Source organism: Bombus pascuorum, chromosome 15, assembly GCF_905332965.1.
Source record: "Bombus pascuorum chromosome 15, iyBomPasc1.1, whole genome shotgun sequence".
Lineage (NCBI taxonomy): Eukaryota > Metazoa > Arthropoda > Insecta > Hymenoptera > Apidae > Bombus > Bombus pascuorum.
In genome coordinates this window covers 4,767,718-4,789,902 of record NC_083502.1, presented here as the reverse complement: position 1 = coordinate 4,789,902, position 22,185 = coordinate 4,767,718, and the positions used below count along the sequence as shown (strand labels likewise).

The following is a 22,185-nucleotide window of genomic DNA, read 5'->3' as shown; positions in this document are numbered from 1 at the left end:
TCTCCTTCGATTCAATGAAAAGTCTCGCTTAAACCAGCACTCATACCCAAAGACTTCATAAATTTCGTTTGCGCATTATCTGACTCTTAGTCAATCAAATAATACCCAGTATAGAGAAAAGTAATTCCAAGAATTATCATTTCAATTCTATTTGACTGACTGAAATCGATAATAAATATATCGTGATAAAATTAATCGGCTGATATCTGACAAAGGGAATTGTGATTCTGTTCAGGTTGATGTACTGCGGAGTGACCAAGTGCCAGAGGACACGAGGATGGACAGAGTGTGTGTTGGTGGTGAGTTATGAGGTAACAGAGTGAGGAGAACAGAGGGTCCAAGTGTGTGAAAGAGAAGGAAGCAAAGATGTTGTGCCTGAAAAAGCGGAGGACCTACAGCTTCACGCAGGGTGTCTGCACGGAGTTGCCTAGGCGATCGAAGGAGGACAATCATCGGTACGAAGGGTCCTTGAACATGGCTATTACGACACTGCCGCGTAAGAACAGGTGAGTCACCTTTTCCTGTTTGATTTGACCGTACACTATGTCCAATCTGATTTGTCATAGGTAAAAGTGGCCAGGGGTCTGCGAGATTGAGCGATCCTTCAGAATCTATACTTGTTATTTCAACAGGTGCGCATGATGGATTAGGTGCTTTCAATGATTTCATGTTGAGTATCTTGAGCATTTTGACGTTGGATTGAAAAGAACTTTTTTAAAAGAGTGTTCTTAGACTTTCTGGATGGTTTATTTTTTAAGTATCTCTGAGTATTTTAAACACTTTCTAGTATTTAACTTAGTCTAAGCGTAAATTAGGCAGTCAGGTATTATTGGTAGTCAGATTAATTGTGAGTAACTCAGATATTTACTTTGAAGCACTTTCAGTTCAGTGTTCTCGTTCTCAGGTACCAAGGCATATATGGTATAACTAGTCAGATACTTAAGTTTTGCAGATATATTTTAAATACTATAGAAAATTTAGGTAGTTGAAATACTTTATAATAGTCTCAAATACTTTAGGAAGTATTTAATTATCACAGGTTTTCTGATATGTTCTAAAATCCAAATAGCCAACTACTCAAATATTTTGAGTATTGTGAACATCCTGAACGGTTCAGCTATTTTAGAAAACCTTCGTTTCAAATATTCCAGTATTTTTAGATGAGACGTTCTAGATGATCGTTCGTGCATAACTTGAGTAATTATAAACGTACGTACATGACTACCATACATATTTAGATATTTCTCTTTCACACTTTCCAGTAGTGTCAGTTACATGTATCTTCGGATTCATTGATGCATTAAAATACTTGCAAGAATTTAAATATTTCCAATACTTTCGGATAACAAGATACTCCGAGGAACTTGCAGGATAGTCGAATGTTTTCTTTGAGATCTCTGGCCAGTGGAGCTCGAGAAAAGTAAGTCGTAATGCGAAGGTCGACCGGAGGTAAAAGTAGGTATCGTTCGATACTGTTGGACAAGTGGAATAACTTCCTACGCGTGCACTGATGGAATGATTCCCGATCGCCCTCAGGATGTTGCGCCCTGCGTGTCCGTGGAACGCAGTCACGTGTAACGTGCAACGTTATATATGTGGGAGGCAGAGTTTCCTTTTAACGAGAAACGATTCCCTTTTAGGAGATTGGTTGTGCTGTTGCAGCAGCCTCATTTTTATTCTGTTCCCAAGTACTGTTACCAATCGATGGATTATTTACTACATACATTGTCATTTCTGTTCTACGCTTCAGTTACAGCGATTGATCTTGTGGCAACTAGCTGAAGACTTGGGAAGACTTCGCTTGAAATAGATTTTATTGTTATTGAATAGTAGAAAATATGTAGAGTATCAGATTCAATATAATATTGAGATCATATTACCTTTTTACTTAGAAGAGTATTTCTTTTTTCGCTTGAGAGTAGATTTCATTATTAGTGAAATATTAGAAGATTAAAAGATACTTAAAACATCAGATTCAATGTAATACTAGAATATTTATAGCAATCTTCCTTGGACTAGAATATCTAACTACTTACTTCATTCACTTGATGAGAAATTAATGTTCATAGATAGGATATTATATAAGATCTTAGATACTATAAATTAGAAGATTCTTAGAGTATCAGATTTAATATAATTTTGGAACACTACAATCTTTCTGGGATCAAAGTATGTACATGCCTCTGTACTCGCTTGATTAAAGATTAATATTTATAGGTGGAATATTATGTAAGGTTACAGATTTTACAAATTAGAAGATTCTCGAAGCCTTAGATCCAACATAATATTGGACTAGGGTCATTATTTCTTCCCACATCTGAGAAAGATTAATATTCATAGATGAAGTATAGTTCTTACAAATTAGATCCTTGGAGATTGGACTACAGCAATTCTTCTACTATCAAGGCATCTTGAGAAAAATTAGAGTTCATATCAAATATCAAGTCCAATATGATTATAACTACTGCTTCATCAGAATTCTTTTAAAATTTACAGTTCCTTCCAACATTTCAGATTTCCTTGAAGGAAACACCTAAACCTCCTAATAAAATTTTATTGTGCCTTAATAATAATTAAATTTATAATTTAATTACACGAGTCAGGAAAGCTTACTGATAAGTACCAGGCAATTATTCAACTTCCAAGAGAGTATGGAGCACCACCCTGTGCCATAATTTGTATTATTATCACAAGATTATTGGAAGATGTTTTCCTGAATTTAATGCTGACGATTTTACATGCACACTGGCCACGTGTGAGTGTGTAAACGGCCGCAAAAGCCGGATTTGAATACGGTGATTAGTGGTTGCTACCGTTAGAGATGGAAGGAAAAGACAAGAGCAACGGTGCGAATCATAATTGCGATATTAACGTTGCGTAAGTTATTAGCCGGTTTTTATCTTCGATGCCAACCGTGTTCCCAAGCTGGAACAAAGTGTTCCCGTTCGAAGGACGTGTGTTCTTAATGATCCTCTGGCGTTAAATGATCATCCTTGTTTCGTTTCACTGGCTCCTCTTCGTTCGTTCAAGCCAACAAACATAGATGAATATTTAAAAATGTTTTATGTGCCTCTCTGTTTGTATAAAAGTGAAAAGGTGCATTTTTAATTGAAATCCATTGAGAATGATATTATTAAGAAATAACTTGATTGAAAAGGAGATATACAAATTTATTGCTTTAATAATCAAGCATTAACTTGTTGAAGTTAAAAAGCTACAAGGTTATTGTACATTCTGTAATTAATAATTCTTCTACGTTTGTTTCAATAATAGGAATAGAAAAATATTTTACAATATTGGATGTGTACTTCTTCATTTCCATAAAAGTGAAACGTTGCATTTTCAGTTAAAGTCCATTGAGAATAATGTTGATAAGAATAATGATTCTATATTTAAAAAGAGAGATACAAGATCTTATTATTGGCTAGTTTTCATCTCATTATGTTAAGAAATATTATCAGGATATTCTACTACTTTGCAGGAGAAAGCTACCATTGGTCAGGTGAATAATATTAATAAAATTTATATCTGGAACGGTATGAAAGTAGCAGGCTATGAGTTTATATATCACATGATATCATGCAAAGGAATTTCTGAAGAGTATCCAATCTGTAGTGCGCTACAATTCTATCTCCAATAAATATTCAGTGTGAAATCACCACATGCTTCTGTATGAAAGATCTTGTTCCTTAAACAGACTATCTGCCTGTACGTGATAATTATAAATAATTATTCCAATATTCAATCTGTGCATTAGATTCTTTATCTTAATAGCCATTAATTAATCACTTTCCATAGCTTGGCCAACTTCATAGCTATCCATGTTAATCGATTCCCCAAATAATTACCTAATTATCTAAAGAATCGTTAATTAGCCCCTATGCAAACATAATTCAGCCAGTTTTAATCGATATAACTGTAGGTTCTGCAATTGTACCACAAGAACAAAGATCTGAAACAACGTTTCTCCTTGATCTTCCTCAACAGACTTGCATAAACCTTTTGGAACTACCGAAACCTGGTGACACTTGCACAGAATGACATCTAAGGCTGTAAATCAATAGAATCTCGTACTTCTATGTTTTTCTAACAACTGATGATCTTACCTTTTACCATTTATCTAGTTCATCGTACTCGTCCCCTTTCAATAGCCATGCAAGAAGGTTACGTGAGTCAGAGTATGGACGTGGCGATTGTGCCTTATCTGGTATCGTTTCCTTCGTCTTGGTTTTTCCTAGCTGGAAGTACAACTGGAATCGTGTCAGCGTGCTTAATTACTCTAGAGATCGCCGGTATAAAGCGGTATCGGCTCTTCTTCGCCGCCCATCCTCTTTAGCCGGTAAAAGGCCATCTGGTGACTCATGAAATGGGACAATCTGTTGTCTACCATGTAACATATTTCATGGCTTAATTTTCCAATGGTTTTGTTCTAAGATTGTTGATTTATTTTTTAACATCTAAATTTAGTATCTTGCAAGTTAGTTTCATTCAGAATGAGATGAAATATATCTTTTAAAGAAGAGAATAGGAGGGATATTTGTATGTAACAGATTTTGTAAACATTAAAATTTAAAAGTATGTTAAAAAATTGGGAACTTTTTCAAGGAACAATTTTGTTTAGATATTTTTTTAATTGATAGCATGTAAATCTAGTGTCTTGGAAAGTTTAGCTTAAGAAAGGAATAAATTATTTTCTTTTTTGCAATACATTCGGTATAAGGAATATTGGCAGGTTTTGAAAGAATGGTCGTTATATTGCAATACGGATAAAAATGCGGTGTGGAAATGATGCACGATGGATTTAGGAAATTGGAAAGCCGAGTAATTAGGAAATCGCAAGTTAGAAAATAATGCATGTTAACATTTGGTGAATATCCCGTAGCCAACAGTGAAATAGGATATTTCTTAATAAAGGATCAATTAAATTAATTACCATTACCATCTATTCTAACGAAATCATTGAAGACCAGGTCAGTCCAGAAATCACGCTACTTTTTTAAGAACAAAACGAGTTTCAAAAATTGAAATACGATTATTTTTTACTCGTAGTTATACCTTCACTCGTTTTGCTATTACGAACAAGAAGAATTCACAATCAAAAAATTCTTCTTATAAATCTCTGCTGTTTCTAGTGATCCCTAGGAAATCTAGGGTCCCCTAGAAAATCTAATGCACAGTAATAACCCCTCAGATTAAAAGAGACGAAACAATAAATTGAAAGAAGTCAATCTAACTGCAACAATTTAAGAATATTGCTGGGAGTAATAAATTCTGAAATCACAAGCGCAGATGTAAACACAGTCAGCGAAGAAGCAAGAAGTAAGAAGATGTGTCCGAAGCGTCGAGGATGGCGAATACAAGCCCCAGTAAAAGTAATTACTTACCAAGAGGAATGGTGTACGCGTGTAAAACACTGGAAACGATGCTGTGGATTAAACGTAATCGATTGGAAATAGCGGTTCACCCGTGGAAAGGAACGTTAATCTAAGTCCAGCGTGTACCGGGGGCCGGAATTAGTTTGCCAGCCGGACAATCGCGCATTAATCTTCCAGTTCTGTTGCGTACGAAGGTGGAGGAAGGAGGGAGAGAATGCTTCCCATTAGGGAGAAACTGGGGATTGTGAGAATCTGGCTTTTGGGACCAGCGGCATCTCAGCGAACCGCAACAATGGATCTGCCTGGAGGGATCTTGGGTGAAAGAGGACCTCGATCTAACTGCACATGGACGACCTTCGACAAGCACCGTTCTTGATCCACAGGAAACCATTCTGAGATCAATTGTGGAAAGACTAGGATGAAGCAGTGATCTCGATCATTGGTAATTGTAAGGCTTAGTGATTGGATTAAATATGTTAAGATGGTATGTATTTAGGGAATATTATTATAATTCTTTACTGTTTTAATTCTTCAATTTGAGCATCGAGTTAGCTAAGGGATACTAAGTTTCCTAGACCCTAGAGAAAACTAGAACTATTTTTCTTAGAAAAGACTTGTCAGGAGAATTGGCTAATTGTGAATACTTTTGTTCTTGTATTTTCCTAACTGTCACTTGAGACAGTTTTATTAAGCAAAGGGAAAAATCTGAGCTGAAGAATGTCAACGAATGGAAGGAGTTCTGAAGTATAACGATGCATAAAAGTTCTTTTATTTTGCTTTTTTTTTTTACAATTTGTCCTGGAGGACATTTGGTAAAGTGTCATATCTCATTGGTAAATAAAAAAAAAATAAAATAAATATAGCATGTGGGTGGCTACCCTCAGCGGGGAGCCAGCTTCGTGTTTTCTAAGTTATATCTTTTATGAGCACAAAAGTAAACTAAGAATCGGTGGAATCGAGGTTGCAAGAAGCAGATGGAAAAATCAATAAAGCAGAAATCTTTAAATATACTCGTAAAAGTGAAAACTGAAGAATCTCCAGATCTGCGATCATAATAAAGTCTGCAAAATTTCTAAAGAATCGATCCTGGACCGAAACTCAATTGACCATAGAAGAATAAGTATAAAACTTGGCCGATCAAGAGAAAGTGCAATAATAATCTGAAAATATTTAAATACAAGCTGGCCAAGCATCCCAAGCAGAAACCACATTGAAAGAACAAGTAGAGCTGCTGGAATGATCTTGTTAAGGTGGGCTGATGAATAATCCAAGAGAAAAGAGGAAAGAGATCAGGGGAACGCCAGTGTTGAAATGGGCAAGAGAAACTGGTCGAGTTTCGATTTTCACGGGATCTGGTCCGGCAAAAATCACGGGTTGGACTGCTTTTCTTGTTGGCATGCCGTCCGATAAGCACGGTGTTAAGGTTACCTAAGCACTTTCTATGCCAGTCGATGGCCGGTCGCTTTGAACGAGCCTCGATTCAGAATGGAAATTATGTCGTCGGCCGCTGTTACGTGGAATGTTGTTCCATGATAATGAGGGACACCACCAAGGATACGTGCCTGCTGAAACTGCTCTGCCGTTTGGCTTCATTCACTAGCAGCTTGTACGCCATAGCCACTTTCTTTGAATTATTAATGTGGCCCAAGATTTCATGCCAGGGAACATGCACTTAATGCGATTACTGCCATGGCAACTCCTAACAATTATGATAATTCATTCGCTAGAAATTCGCACACTGTTGCTAGTTTTCTTAAATTATTACACATAGCTTCACTAATTATGTATATGTAAAACAAGTATGGTCTTTTAAAACAGGGTATTAAGGAAGGTGGATTTAATTCTTGATATTAAACGAAGCAGATAGCATATTCAGATAACAATTTTTGATATAGTAGACTTAATTTAATTGTCAAGGTAGTAATCTTACGTTTCAGTAATTTTACTTATTTTAGTTATTTACTAGGATCCATTTCAGTTACTTATTTTACCCTTTTTGATGAAGATACATTATATATATCTTTTATATCTTTGAAAGATCGTTCAGAAGATCAATGTATATTGTCAATGTAGTGTTTAAGAAGCTGAACTGTTGACAATAATTGCTAACTGCTCTTCTTCTCCTTTTTGAAGAAAATGGATATGTCGCCTATCTTTTGTATTTCTGAATCTAACTGGTTCTCTTCTTCTTCTTAACTGTGTCAAAAAAGCTGATTATCTTCTCCTCTTTTTAACTATGCCAAAAATGGGATTTATCATGTGGTTCTTTTGTTCTTTCTCACTGGCTGACTAATGTCGTACACCTGCTGCAGCCGAATGATTGAAATGCCCTCGCCGGTATAAAGCGGTGGATCGATGGAACCCCGATGAATTCATATCACTTCCCGTCAGAACGGAAACGCGATGGTGCCGCGGATGGAATAACTGAACGATTGGAAACGCGTCTATGCTTGTACACGATCGTTTCTCTGCAACTAGGCGGGGCATCCTCGTCGATGCATCCCCGTGCCAAAAGGATGCGTGTCTTCAATGTTAAACGGCCGATCATCCACGGGGGGAATTCAGATCTCGCCACGACACGGCTATCATTTTAAATCGGACGCTTTTTCCTCTTGTGCATATTTCTCTTGGCAATCGGTCTTATCCAAGCTGTCGTGGTTCCACCACAATTTGCCAGCAACAGGTGATGAGTTAGCATGATGCATGGGTTAATACGATGGGTTTAATGTAGTGGAACTTGGAATCAGCTACTTTGTTGCTGGGGGAGAAGATATACTAAGTACGTAGTTTGGTTGGATGTATCAGTGGATGGAACATTTTATCAGTATCTGTTATTCGCTTAATAAATGGTAAACTTCTATTTATAAAGTGGATAGCCTAATTTACTTGTGGATAGGTGGATATTTATGCAAATTGTATCTTTATGAATACAATTAGAAAAGTAGAACATGATCGTTATGTGCATGTATAGGAATTTGTATCAGTTATTAAGTACTATAATAAGTACCCTCATGAAGAGTTTCTTTACCATATTGGAACTGTTTTAGAACCTTGGTTTACTAGTTTTATTATTTCTTTTATTTCTTTCTATTAATAGATTCTTCTCTTATAGATTTTCAGGTATGTAAAGAAGAAAATTTTAGGAAATTCAATAGTTTATTACTGGAAATTGAACAAGATCTTTTCTTCTTTTTTCAAAAATGAAATTAATGATATTGAAACTGCATACTGAAATTAGAAAAGAAGTAAAAGTGTGTAAAATTACTTGTTATACAACAATGAATTTTTGAAAATATCTAAATATGCAAGTAGGATCTTGGAACCTTAATACAGTTAATTCTTCCAATATTTAAAATTATCAAACTTGGTTCCCACAAAAGATTTATGTCAATCATCCATAACGTAGTACCACTATAAATATTAAAATTGTATGCCATAGTTGCAATTTTCAGTACTCTCAGGACTTGTGTTATAATCATCAGAACGCTGAATATCCTATTTTTGAAAGTGACGCGATTCTTTCTTCCTCCATCCATGCATTTCCAAAGTTTTGCATAGTAAAACAGTAGGATCACTGATTACGCAAGAGTTAGGGATCCGGCTAATTACCGGTAATTACGATTAATTACAGCTGATGGCAGGCTCTCTGGCCCAGCTCTGAGAACGACACTGTTCTCAGACAATTTGTCGGCTGGTGTTGAGATTGCATTCCGAGTCCTTTCCAGAATGTCCTCGTTACACACCGTTATCTCGTGCTTCTGCGGATCTCACACGCAGGCACGACGCCTCTGAAAATAACAATGAATTCGTAGAAAGTACCCGCGAACAATTTACATGCACGCATTTGCCTCGCCTAGTCGTCACTCTGGCTCTACGCTATCCTTTCACTGCCGCGTTTTTCCTGGAACCATGTAAAAACATGATGTTCTTCGTTCTTCGTTAAAAGCTAACTGTTTATGACGCTTTTGTAGCATTTAGAACGTTGGTTTTTCTGCTATTTTAAGTTACCTTAATTTACCTTAGATTTGTTTAGGTTAACTTAGTTTACATTAGATTGCGTTAGGTTAGTTTAGTCTATATTACCTTAGATTAGATTAGGTTAGATTAAGTTAGTTTAATTTAGATCAGGTTGATAGAGCAGGTTAGGTTAGGTTACATGAAGTTATATTAAATAGATTAGTTTAGTTTAGGTTAGATTAACTAGGTTTATTTAGGGTAAGTTAGGGTAAGCGAGAAGGTTGGACGGAGGATTTAAAAACAAAAGGGTTAAGTTAGATTAGGTTAGGTTAGATTTGGGGGACAGTTCAGTTATTTTTAAAATATACATACATCCTTTTAAATTGAGAGAAATTGAGGATTCTAAAATTGAGGTTAAAGAAGAGAAGGAGGAAACGGAATAACAGGACAAAGAAGGTTCCTGTTGATTGTTGGATCCAAGCAGTATGCTTCTACATATTCCTGCAATGAATGAATACAATAAATAAAAGTAAATCACACATTCGTTTCTCAGAAATTAAACACAAATTAATAATGCCCTAATTTGTGTTACGAAGTTCAAAAACTAATACTAACTAAAATTGATCATGTAGCCTTATATGGCTATGTACATAACCTCGTTCTTTGTTTTCCCAATTTCTATATATGTCTCTTCTCTATTTAAATGATCACACCTCATACACGCATACCAATTGATATAAATCACATGGTAAAGATATTTTCATATTTACGTCAGTGTCGGGGACAGTAGCCTCTAGGAGCCAATAAATCTGTCTTAGCAGCCATAATTACACGGCGGTATAATGCGTTAACCGCGGAATTACAATGTACATATAGAGAATATTTGCATAGCTGGAAGTTCGTTTGAAAGTAAATTGAGCAATAAATTGACGGTAACAAGATGGTTAGAGTTCGAGGATGTTACTATGAGATTCGCGTGAAATCGAGAGCTGACGAAAATGCGCCGGTACATGCTCGAATGCACGCTTATCTGGGCAGATCTCTCGGCGTTTCGGAAGCGCGGACGGAGCCATGCTTTCTAACTTTTGCCTTGTAAATCGCGCTCCATCGGAAGACGTGTGCGAACCGATAATATCTGGTCGTCCCCGTTAACGCGAGCGGTGAAAACGGATCTGATTCTTTTACCTTATCTTTTCGTTAGGATTTCTTTGATTGAGATAGCGTCGATGAAAAAATATAAACCCATGCTTCATTGGATATTTTGGTTAACTATTAAAGTGTATACTGCTACCACCAAACTGCTTCTACCACTGCTACCACTGCTACTATCAAATGTCCTAAATAAATATAAGCATCACTAAATGTTATCCTAATTTTAAGATAGTAGTATACAAAAGTGGACAACACAAAAAGCAAATACTACTTCATATTAACATTTTTGGTTAATTATATTCATAGAATACAATAATGTTCTTGTTTCTGAAAAAAAGCTTTTGAAATTAGCCTTGTAGGAATTAAAGATGTAATATATTGCAATCTTGTAATTATGTATTTATAGTTCTTTCTATTACAAATAACAAGTTTTTCCCTAGAGGCTAGAAAATTCTGGAATGAATTTTTCACAAATACGTTTTTGTTCTAAAAGAAAAAAAAAACGACTTTAAAAACACGTTTTTAGAAATTGTAAAGACAGTGGAGTATAATTTTGTAATTTATTTAAAATTCTTTCTGTTGCAGGTAACAACTTTTTCCTTAAACATAAAATATTAATATTCCGGGAATTCTCGTGGGATCAGGATTGAGAAAGCAAACTCGTATGTACATGTGTTGACTATAATTAAGGTAGGAATGAATTTTATTCATTATGCGAGCGACGTGAAGCGTGCATGCCTCCGTGGCGCTGCAATCATGCTCACAGTTGCGCAGGTCGCGTTGCATACATCACAGGGGCTCTTTCTTCACTTTTTACCATTTACACTGTTTTCATTGCGTTCTTTTTACGGAGAGTTATTTTATTTACGAATTAATTCATATCTATTTATATACATAAAATAGATAATTTAAAGAATATATATGTATATGAATATATATGTATATTCTTTAAATTACAATATTTACATTAATTAGCGAAAGACAATTGAATATATCCTGATGATTTAAGTCGGATATTAAATTGAATGCATCGGAATAAATTCTTGCTGATGATGCTCGAACTTTCCAAGATTCTGCAGGCAGTTTAACAAACCAAATCCTTTCCTCTCTCATCGCGTTTCTCGAATCATGACGGACGCAAGAAACGATCCATAAAACTCGCGAACAGCTGTTCCAGTGTTTTATGTCGATTTTTATATTTCGATCTGGCATTCCTCAAATCGTTGCTTGTGCAATCGTCTTTCCTGTGGAATTTCCTGGAAACAAAAACTTTTCTTAATATAATTTTACTGGAATAATTCGATTCACGAATACTTTGTTTTTCAATGTTAATTGACGCACTTCCACTCTAAGGGCAATCACATTTTATTTACCTAATAAAATATTGGTTTATTTTTTATTGTTTTAAAATGACCCAATTACGAAAAAAAACATTTATATTATTATTATTATTATTATTATTATTATTATTATTATTATTATTATTATTATTATTATTATTATTATTATTATTATTATCATTGTACATATCAATGTATTTATACTAGTACTGCTTATTGCATTATATTCCTGTAGTAGAATTTCCATTTTATTACTTTTTTTTCTTTAAGATGTAGAATACGCTAACAACGTATATTTTTGTTATTTGAAAAAAATTTTAATCACTTCAATTATTCCAAAAGTATTTCAATTAAAATTTAAATCTTCAAGCTAATCTCAAAATACTATTTCTATTTTCTAATATCGGACTAAACTTATACCACGTATATCACTATTTCTATACTGCTTTAGTAACATTTTTATTCACTATTATTATTCTTCTCTTTCCTCCTAATATTTACTTTGCAATGTATGATGTATATTATGCATTATAAAATATATTTTTATTATTTTTCATACTAAAATTTTATTATAGTTATTTTAATTACTTGTATTATAAAATAAAATAGAACAAAATCATCAAAATGTGCTATTAGTAATGAATACGGTAATAGTATATGTGGCTCCACCAGTCGTAGGAAACCACATGCGCAGAAGCGCGTGCCAGACATGCGCAACCGCAACGAACAATCCGTTGCTTCGATTGTTTGCCTTATGTAAGCAAGTACATAGTTCGTCCATCCTTTTCTCATTTTTCTCGATTGAATACTGCTTTTTCGCCTCTCGACGGCAAAGAAAAGAATCAAATGGCAGGCTGTAACCAAGGTGTAGTGTTTAGAGCCGGCAGTATAGCAGCTGCCACCGGTGTTTTAGCACGCGACCGTTGCCAACGGTCGTTGTGCATCATGCGTAACCCTCATACGCACCCTCAGTATATTTTCAAACACGTTCGTGAATAGTGTCGTTCATGTGTCTGTGGAGAAATTCAACAAGGATGGGCTTGAAATTGCGACGTATCTTTAAAATATTTCGGTGAGTTAAATCGCAAATCTTATTTTACCTCAACTTTGATTTGTATATAATAATTTCTAGTAATCACAAGTTGTGTAAAAATCCTATATGTTTTCTTGTAGACATAAACATTTATATAGGTTATGGTACCACAAATTGATTTTGTCCAGCACTAAATTTGCTATAATCGCTATAAATGTGCAAATATGCAATTTTTTTATTGTAAATATGTATAGTGGAATTCCTTAAATTATCTTTCAAATTTATTTAATTTCCAAAAATTTGTTTAAGTTAAGTATGCAAATCATAATTCTGAATAGTGAGTTTTCATTTATTTTGATACATAGGAAAATCCTTAAGTCATGTCTCGAAGTTTACCTTAATTTAAAAAAATTTTAAGTTTTTTTAATTTGGATTAGCATTTATACGAGTTAATTTTGTTTGTTTCATAACGAACAACCAATTTCATCAACAAAAAAATACATCGACGATTTTACGAGCTGTTCATAAAACCTTGTTCCAGCTAGCCGATTGCACTTCTGTTCACCATAGAATATTTACTACGTTATAATCGAGAGAAAGTCTTTTGTCAATGTGATCGCGCAGTCGAGTTCAATTAGCCATTTCTTATTAGGAATTCATTGTATTTATAACAACAAAGAATGCGAGTAATTAAAATGTAATTCCCACATTGAAAATCTTAATTCGCTAGATTCACGTAAGAATTACTTCATACTGTATTTCTGAATTAAATTAATTCATTTACGGAATCTGCGGTACCGTAATTCTAATTGAGAATCTCTCGATCTGTGGAGAACGCGAAACTGTATACATAGAAAGCCGGTCACCGAACGGGAAAAAAAACAAGTCACATAACCAAGAAATATACCACTGGAATTATTCTAATGTATTCTAATGTCGATTCTAAAATCTATTTACACTACCATATACAACTATCTTTAGACGCTTTAATATATTTGTAGCGACAGTACATGGATGTCAATAAAATGTATAAATTAATTAAAATGTATTAACTAATATTAACTAAAATGTCTTAACTAATATTGCTACTTAAAACGAACTTTATCGTATTACGATAATGAAATAATAATATAGAATGTAATAATCATTTATTACTCGTGATACTGTAATTAAATTACATTCTGACAAAAATAAGCAAGTATCTGGATACTTTTGATAATTGAATATATATTAAAAATAAATACATTTAGGAATTCATTATTATACATAAATTCATACAATTAGGAATTCATATTATGGATAAATACCAAAAGTTTTATATAAATCGCATTTATGTATAAACTCCTTATAAGGATATATCTATTTGATGTCGTGTAATGTTTCTTACAAATTTTTCTTACAATAGATAAGACATTATACGGAGAAATATTGAAACTAAAGTAAATAAGATATATATCACAACGTAAAATAATTTAATTGTAAGATACATACTATGAAGAGTTTCATATAAATTACATTTACAATATACATCCTTTATAAGAACATTTCCATTGTTGATGTCATAATAATAATCTTCAAAAAATTTTGCAATCGCCATCGCCTAATCTAATTTTTAAAATACTCCTTGGTAGTAAGAAACGATCGTTCGTTTATATCTAATGTAGCAATCTCAAATTTTAAGATAATCGCAGAAAATTTGACATTCCCGAATTTGCACAAAATCTCGAATTTCTTTTATTATATTTGGAGTGTCGACGACACGGGCCGAGTAAAATGCGAGGGCGCCCGAACGAAAGTCGGAGAGGCTCGACGATGGGGCGCGAAAATTGCCGAAGCTACCCGCGCGAAAGCCGTTAGTTCTCGATCAGTCGTAGTCCGTCGATCGTTGAGTTTGGACCGTTAAACCTCTTCTTCTGGCGCATGTACCCTTCATCGTGCTTTCATCTACTTATTGTTATCGTTGTTACAATTTTTACATCTCGAGAAGGACTTTCGAAACGTTCCATTCGATCGGGCTCTTAATTAACAATAAATTATTGTCGTAAGTCGGGAATGTGATTGTTTGTCGGGGACCGGCATAAACGTTCTCGAATCTTTCTGTCAACCGTCAAAAGTGTTAGTGAGAGAAAGAAAATTGAATTCGTGAGATTCGTGACTGGAAAAGTGCGTCTTAGAAACTAGTGCAGAAGGTCACGTTCAATAGCTGTAGGAATGACAACAAGAAATTAATCATCCGGTGAGTCGATTATTTCCCGCCATTTCTTTAAAAATTCAAATGCTGTGAAGAATAAGTTTCTCCTTTTTTCGTATTTAGGAATTATTTAAAAATTTTAAAGTTAGAATATCGAACATTATCGTTTGTATACCATAAGTAGACTGCGTATTTTTATGCAAATTCATATTTTTTATATATTCATATTTTGTATATTACACGAGTTTCCGTTAGAAGCAGTAAGTAATAAATATTGAAATTTATAAATTCATATTTTAGTAGTCCCTCGTGAGTTGTCAAGTGACAACAGGAATTATAATAGAAAATAGGTTACCAATTAAGTTGAGGTTCTTGTGTGAAATGCAAGAAACGTTGTGAGTCAATACGTTATCGTAACGGTCACTTTTACGATGTTCGGTTTTAATAGCCACGATGTAATTCTATAACACCATATTTTGTTCTTTTAACAAATTTTAGCCCCTGACAAGAAGGTTCCAATCGATCATAGTAATACAAAATTGACAAAAAATTAATAAATAATATAAATAGTACCATGATTATATATTTATATAATTATATTATATTATATAGTTATATTTATATCTTTTAGATTATAATTTTTAAAATTAGGGTATTTTTGCGTTTGATCGAAAAATATTTAATGTCGAATGTTAAATAATTTTCTCAAGTAATGATACAGCGTGTGATAGTGAGATATAATTTTCTATCTGGTACTGGAGGTAATTTTTCAAACATTTTCCCGCCTTATCAGCCCTTGTAAAACGTAGACAATTAATTTCTTCAGCAAACATCGCAACTACTAATTGCTTCACGATTTCGTAGGATGCTTATCGTTCTGATAAAATTGTTACTGAAAAAGTTTGAGCTAAGATCTCGAGATTTGTCGATAAATATCGCATAACGCAATTACACAATGCAAATATTGCGACGCTACAAAGTCATCTATTACGATTTAAAAATTGTTTCTTATACGATCCGATAATTTATGTTCCTCGTAATTTTTTACCATGAGACCATCAATAATAATGTTTTTATCGATGAAATTTATGATTTCTCGTCGACAATTAGTCATCTGAATTTTATTCTTCGCTTTTCTAGAATTTTTTATCGTGCGAGTATAAACTTTGCCGCGTCTGTCTTGAGATTTTAAAAAATTCTTTTTGTTTTAAATCGGCAATAAAAAAAGTTGACTGTTTTGATTTATTTTCGATGATAAATACGTCGCGTTGTCGGGAAAATATGTTTCGAATCGTTTACCTGCTCTCGATTCGTTTTCAAGATTTCGTAAATCTCGCGATAACTAAACACACGTACAAACTTGCCACGTATACTTATCACGCATTATTGTGTAAAATCCAATAACAATTCCTGGTAATACGTGCAATTTGTATACTGAAAATAATACGCCATATTATAACATCGAATTAACGAAAAGAAAAGAAAAGAAGCAAAGTTAGGTTATGTTAGTAACACGTTGAATAAGAATTCGGCTAGTAATTTCAATTAACATTCCATGTTAGATAAAACTGAATTAAAGAATAGAAATGAAAGAAAGATAGATCAAAGTATGTTAGCGATTTTTCCCCGAAATAGTAATTTTCCCGCAACTGACTTCTGTAAATGGAAAAGAAGAAGCAGATGTCTAGTTCAAACAGTAGGTAAATGTTGGCAAATTTTGTTGGCAGTTAAATAGAGAGCGTCGGTCGTCGGCTGTTTGCACGGCTTAGCTCATGTTTGAGGTTTCCCTTTTAGTATTTCTGGTTTCCCGATGCTATAAACGACACGAATCCCGTGTTTGTACAAGAATCAATCACAGGTGGTCTTTTGACAGTTGTGTGTTTGTTACGTAAAACCAGGAGTAAAAGAAATGAAACGTTTCGCAATGAGTTTATTCGTAAAATAAAAGGAGAAAGATTCCAAATGTATTTTTAAACGACTTTTTGTATTCTTAAATCTCGAGTCGAGATTATTTTCTGTATTATTTATTCGACAAGATTAATCGATACGAAACGAATTTGTCGTAGGTTCGTGAAAAGAAATTTTCAAACTTCAAACTTTAATGGAATAAGATGCATAGATTACATGAAAATGCTATCAAATTAATAAAACTACAAATTTCGACTATTATTTAATTAATACAATATAAAATTCGACATATAGATCTAAATTTAATATTATGTATTTATTTCCTTTAATCTAACACATATAAACAATAAATTATAATACCAATAATTAGTAACAATTTACACTATAATTTCAGAGTTTATATGACTCACATGTAATCATTACAAGATAACATAAACGTATTTTAAAGGTTAGAAAAATTTTCGATAACGATATAAAATAATCGGAGACAAAGCGTATCAAGATACGACGTATATATTTGGAGAGTGTGACTGAACGTATATAATTTCGAACGTATGTAAACAGTCTGTTTATGACCTCTCTACCATGAATATCGTCTGTCTTTCTCTAAACACGATCTTCTTCTCTTTACATTGTTTTCTTTTCTCATCTCATTTTCTTAGAATTCGATCGAACACAAACAGTTGTCACGTTCATTCCGTGACACGCCCATGTTACGTGTAAAAATTATTTTTTACGATTACTGCTGGATAATCCGTTAGCTGGCAAAGTTTATAACCGACCATCTACCTGACGACCGGAATAAAATAGCCGAATGGCCCTAGGCGCGTTTACTTCTCCGCCATGTTGAATTTTATATTTCGAACGCATCTTAACACGTCCAACATGAAGTCGATACATATGTATATCGAAGAGAAGGAAATTCTCGATACATTTATTAGCGTTATTATTTTCTCTCTAGTGTTCTAGTCATTTTTTAAGCAGATAAAAGTAAAAAAGACGCTTTCCAATTTCTTTTAATATGAAACGTAGAAATCGTAGTTACGAATACTTTAATATTATGCTCAGTTTCGAACATCACTTTCACATTAAGAATTAAATGTTTAAAACATTAAGAGTCTAGGTTATGTTAACGCAACGTATAGTTGCAACGTTATTCAATCAGTTTATGTTATCTAATTCTGTTTTTTCAACGTTTATTTCAACGATTATCTTACATTTTTTCTCATTAGGATTTCTTCTATCTAAGTTCTATAATTTTATGAAATTTAAGGAAATTGAAATATTCGTGACATTAATGATAAACTATCGCTTGGCCATTAGCGAGTTAATCCCTGTACGTATTTTTGTAATCGACTGATTATTTTAACTGCAGATTAACGTTAACAGTATTTTATCTTACCAAGATATGTTCACATATGTATACATTATATGCTCGCTCTTATCCTCAGCTGTTTTCTTTTTACGATAAAAATTTGCAAATCTTGCTACAATTCCAAATATATATATCTCTCAACGATTCTCTGTAACGCTTGAATAACTTTCCTTGATAATTAATCAGGTCGTTAATGGCGTAATTGTTAGATATTAAATACGTTATGCAAGGAGATGGATGACGTCGCTAATTTCATAATTGAATAAGCATACCATACAACGTTGGCGTATCAGTTGGCTATCAGTTGGCTATCAGTTAGTGTAACTTTGAGTCGCTATCTTATCTAGTTTAGGCTGTACGTGCATGTCGAATTGTATGTTTTCATCACGTTCATTCATCTTTTTATATTGTTTCTTGTTTCTATTGGTCTTGCAACACGTAGGGTATTGCAGATGCACGGACACTTTCGCTGTCGGTCGAGTTTTTGCTTCTCGGATGTGTATGCGTACGTGCATGTGTATGTGAGCAAATATCCTGGCCTTGATTTGAAAATCTGGGCCGTGTTGCACCTCGTATCGATGCCGTAATCAGGCAGTGTACAATGACTGGTTGCATACGCTTATCTTTCACCTTTTTCTGCCCATTGAAAGCCAATTTACTTTGTCCTGTGTGTATGATCGTTGACGAACCACCTGTGTACTGTTTAACTAGATTGTGTACAGCGGCCATGATAAATGAGGCTATTTTAAATTAATATGATTTATAGGCTGTGGATTTTTATACAATTTTTATGTAAAATTATACCGTGGATTTTTATGCAATTCTTGTGCAAATTTATACTTTGTATTTCTTCACAATTTATATTTTTGCGAATACAATTAAAGAAACAGAATTTAAACATAGATTTGTTTCATCTTTTATTAGAAGTTATAATGACTATTGTATTTTGTGTATTTTATTATTATATATTGTTGTTGTTATTATTATATAGTACATTATTACATATTATTATACTTTTGTATATCATGTGCATTTTGAGTACTTTCAAAGCTTCAAATTTCACAGAAATGTGCAAAAATTTAGAGGTTGTACTATGAACTAGAATATCTGCTGGTTCAAACGGATATTTAAAGAATAGTGTTTTGTAACAAAGATATATTTGGAAGTAATGCCTAGTAAAAAATTGAAATCATCAATTTGGTTGAAATTAATTCTCAGTAATAAGACTCGAAGTCGTCGATTTAGTTGAAATTAATTCTCAACAAAAGGGATCGTCAAAACGTTAAAATATTAAAAATCGGTACAAGATGTAATAAAAGCGTCCTTGAAAAATGAGAAAGAGCAGCACGAACAGGTGGCAGACCATAAGTGTAATGACTAATTCACGGTCTATGTTTAGATAAGGGTTGGGTGCCAAGGTCATCGACTCCTGAAATTACTGGTTTCGCTTCATAATCACAGACTGATACGCGAGAGAAAGTCGTGAGTGATTAAAAAAAAAAGAAAAAAAAAAAACTATTTCTTAGGTAAAAGGTGTTCGCTTGTCGCTACGCGATTGTTTAATAGCTATGTTCGTTCGATTCATTCAAAAACTGGTTTGTCAATTATTCGCGGAATAATGAACGGCCTGACATAGGAAATTGAGAAACCCAAAAACAGGAAATGGGTTAAGGAAAGGAAAGTCTCGCAAGAAATTATAATCGTCATATATGTATATATACCGAAAGCCTTGAATACTTTGCAAACGTCTGTTTTCTCCAACAATGAGAGACCTTGATCTTATATGGATGGAAAAGAACTGAAAAATTTCGACGAGGTGCTGTTAAATGACTCGATTCAATTTAAATTCCCATTTATTTATGGAGACACGATAATTAAATTACCAATTGGAGATCCAACGCGAAACATTATCTTTGTCGTTAATTATACATTAATGACCGGCATGATCGATAACCTATTAGGTTGGCTAACGATTTACTCAGAAATTACATTGAATATTTCTCTGATCGCAATTTTCGTTCGTGGAAATAATTTCTTGTTTGAAGATAGTCCTTTCAAGGCCTTAATTATCAAAGAAAGATGCTCAAACTTTTGAACGACTCGGATAAGACCGAAGGATAGCTTGATATTTCGTTCCAATTATTTTTCTAGACAATTTATACTTTGAGTTTGATGGGAAACCTAATTGGTTAACAAACATCTAATTAGACAAATTTTGAAAATTGTAGCAAGAAGAAGATCGTCATTGCAAAATGGTAGCTTAAGCTTCCATCACATGGAATCACCCAATTGTCGATTGTATCACAGTTATCGGGCCACCCTGTATATAGAAGGCGAGAAATTGCTACAGTAGGAGGTAATAATCGCTCGGTATGTAAGAAGTACTGTTATGATTGTAGATTCAACGAGTGTGTCGTGGAATTTGCATGATTTCCGATTATCGGTTCTCCAGGCAGACGCGAAAAAAAGAAAATGGCGCGACCAAGAGGATGAAACGGGGAATGGTAACTGCACAGAGTTCAGGCGCACGCAGACCGCGACGAAATACACGTTACAGTTGGCAAACAATGTATTACGTAGGCGATTTCAGTCAGTGAAACTTCTTTTCCGTAATTCTGTTCTTCGTATGAATAATTTCTGTGCCTTCCTGTACATCGATAACAGTTCGAGATTCCTTCCCTTGTAACTTTTATATCGGAATATCTATATCCTCCTTAAATAGCAGTAGCATTACTATAGTCAAATTAATAAAACGAGAATTACGTAAAATAACTTAAATTACAATTGTATATGAATAGAAAGTTTTGAATCTTTCGAATATTTCTAATAAGATTCTAACTCAATATTTAGGGAACTAGGGAAATTTAGAATTTAAAGATTATCTTTCGAACTTTCTTTCTTTTTGCATTACAAAAGGTAGAATTTATAAAGTGAGGAATTATGAATTTTTTGTATATTCAGTTATTAGAACAGAGACGAAATTGGAACTGAATATTTGAGAAATTACAATTAATTAAAGTTTAAAGAATAGAAGAATTTTGAACTTTCAAAGTCACATCTGGAAGCTTCTGATTAACAATTATTTCCGGTGTGATCTGGAGGGTCAAAGAAGGACACTAGTGGCTTTATTACACGAACGAAGGACCCATGTTTGGTAAAACTGGTCGTAATAAGAGACATGGGATTTTTATGACGCGTTCCATTCGAGGGAACAGTATCATGTTTCACGATTTTTTGTTTCTTTTATATCTTACATACGTAGCCATTTTGTTTGGAAATAAATCGCCGAAGATCAAAAAAAAGAAAAAAAAACGAAATATCGTGAAAGTACTTACGCTGTGTTATTCATCGTTGTCGAACGAAACGTAAAAGTGGAAAGAGAAAATCCTTGAACATGAACGGGAATAAACTATGAATCTTGCGGTACATCGGGGTACAGTTTAGTCTCAGTTTCATGCGTGACGACCTAACACATATATCAATAATGCACGTCGTCTATTTCTGTTGTATCCGTTAAATTATCGGAAACACGGGAAATATAAAAATACAAAATGTGAAAGGATTTAATAGATGAAATTAGTTGTAGAAAATTGTCACTCCTAGCTTCGTCAATAATTATCGTCGCGTGTATTTATCAGTTCATCTAGAACTCTAAAACTTACTACTTTTTCGAACCTATCTACGAAATAGTTGTTCTTATAATGCCAAAATCACTTCCATTTCCAATTTTAAAACGAAATCCTCGATAATTATTGCATAATCGTAGAATGCGAATATTGTGACGTTACAAATTAAAAACAAATTACAATTGGAAAATTGTTCTTTATACATAATAACATAAATCGGTTAGTAAT

At 33.7% G+C, this 22,185-nt stretch overlaps 1 protein-coding gene across 5 annotated transcripts in view; it reads left to right on the top strand.

Moving 5' to 3' along the window:
• LOC132914717 (protein cordon-bleu) overlaps positions 1-22,185 on the top strand; it is a 95,975-nt gene that overhangs the window by 7,783 nt on the left and 66,007 nt on the right. For 3 of the 5 annotated variants that reach the window (XM_060974054.1, XM_060974053.1, XM_060974058.1), the window contains exon 2: positions 236-506. In XM_060974054.1, coding sequence (XP_060830037.1) covers positions 367-506 — 140 coding nt within the window. In that variant the 5' untranslated portion in view covers positions 236-366. Of the gene's footprint in view, positions 1-235; positions 507-12,781; positions 12,897-14,702; positions 15,094-22,185 lie in introns of those variants that run through there. The other 2 variants (XM_060974055.1, XM_060974056.1) reach the window with 2 other exon arrangements.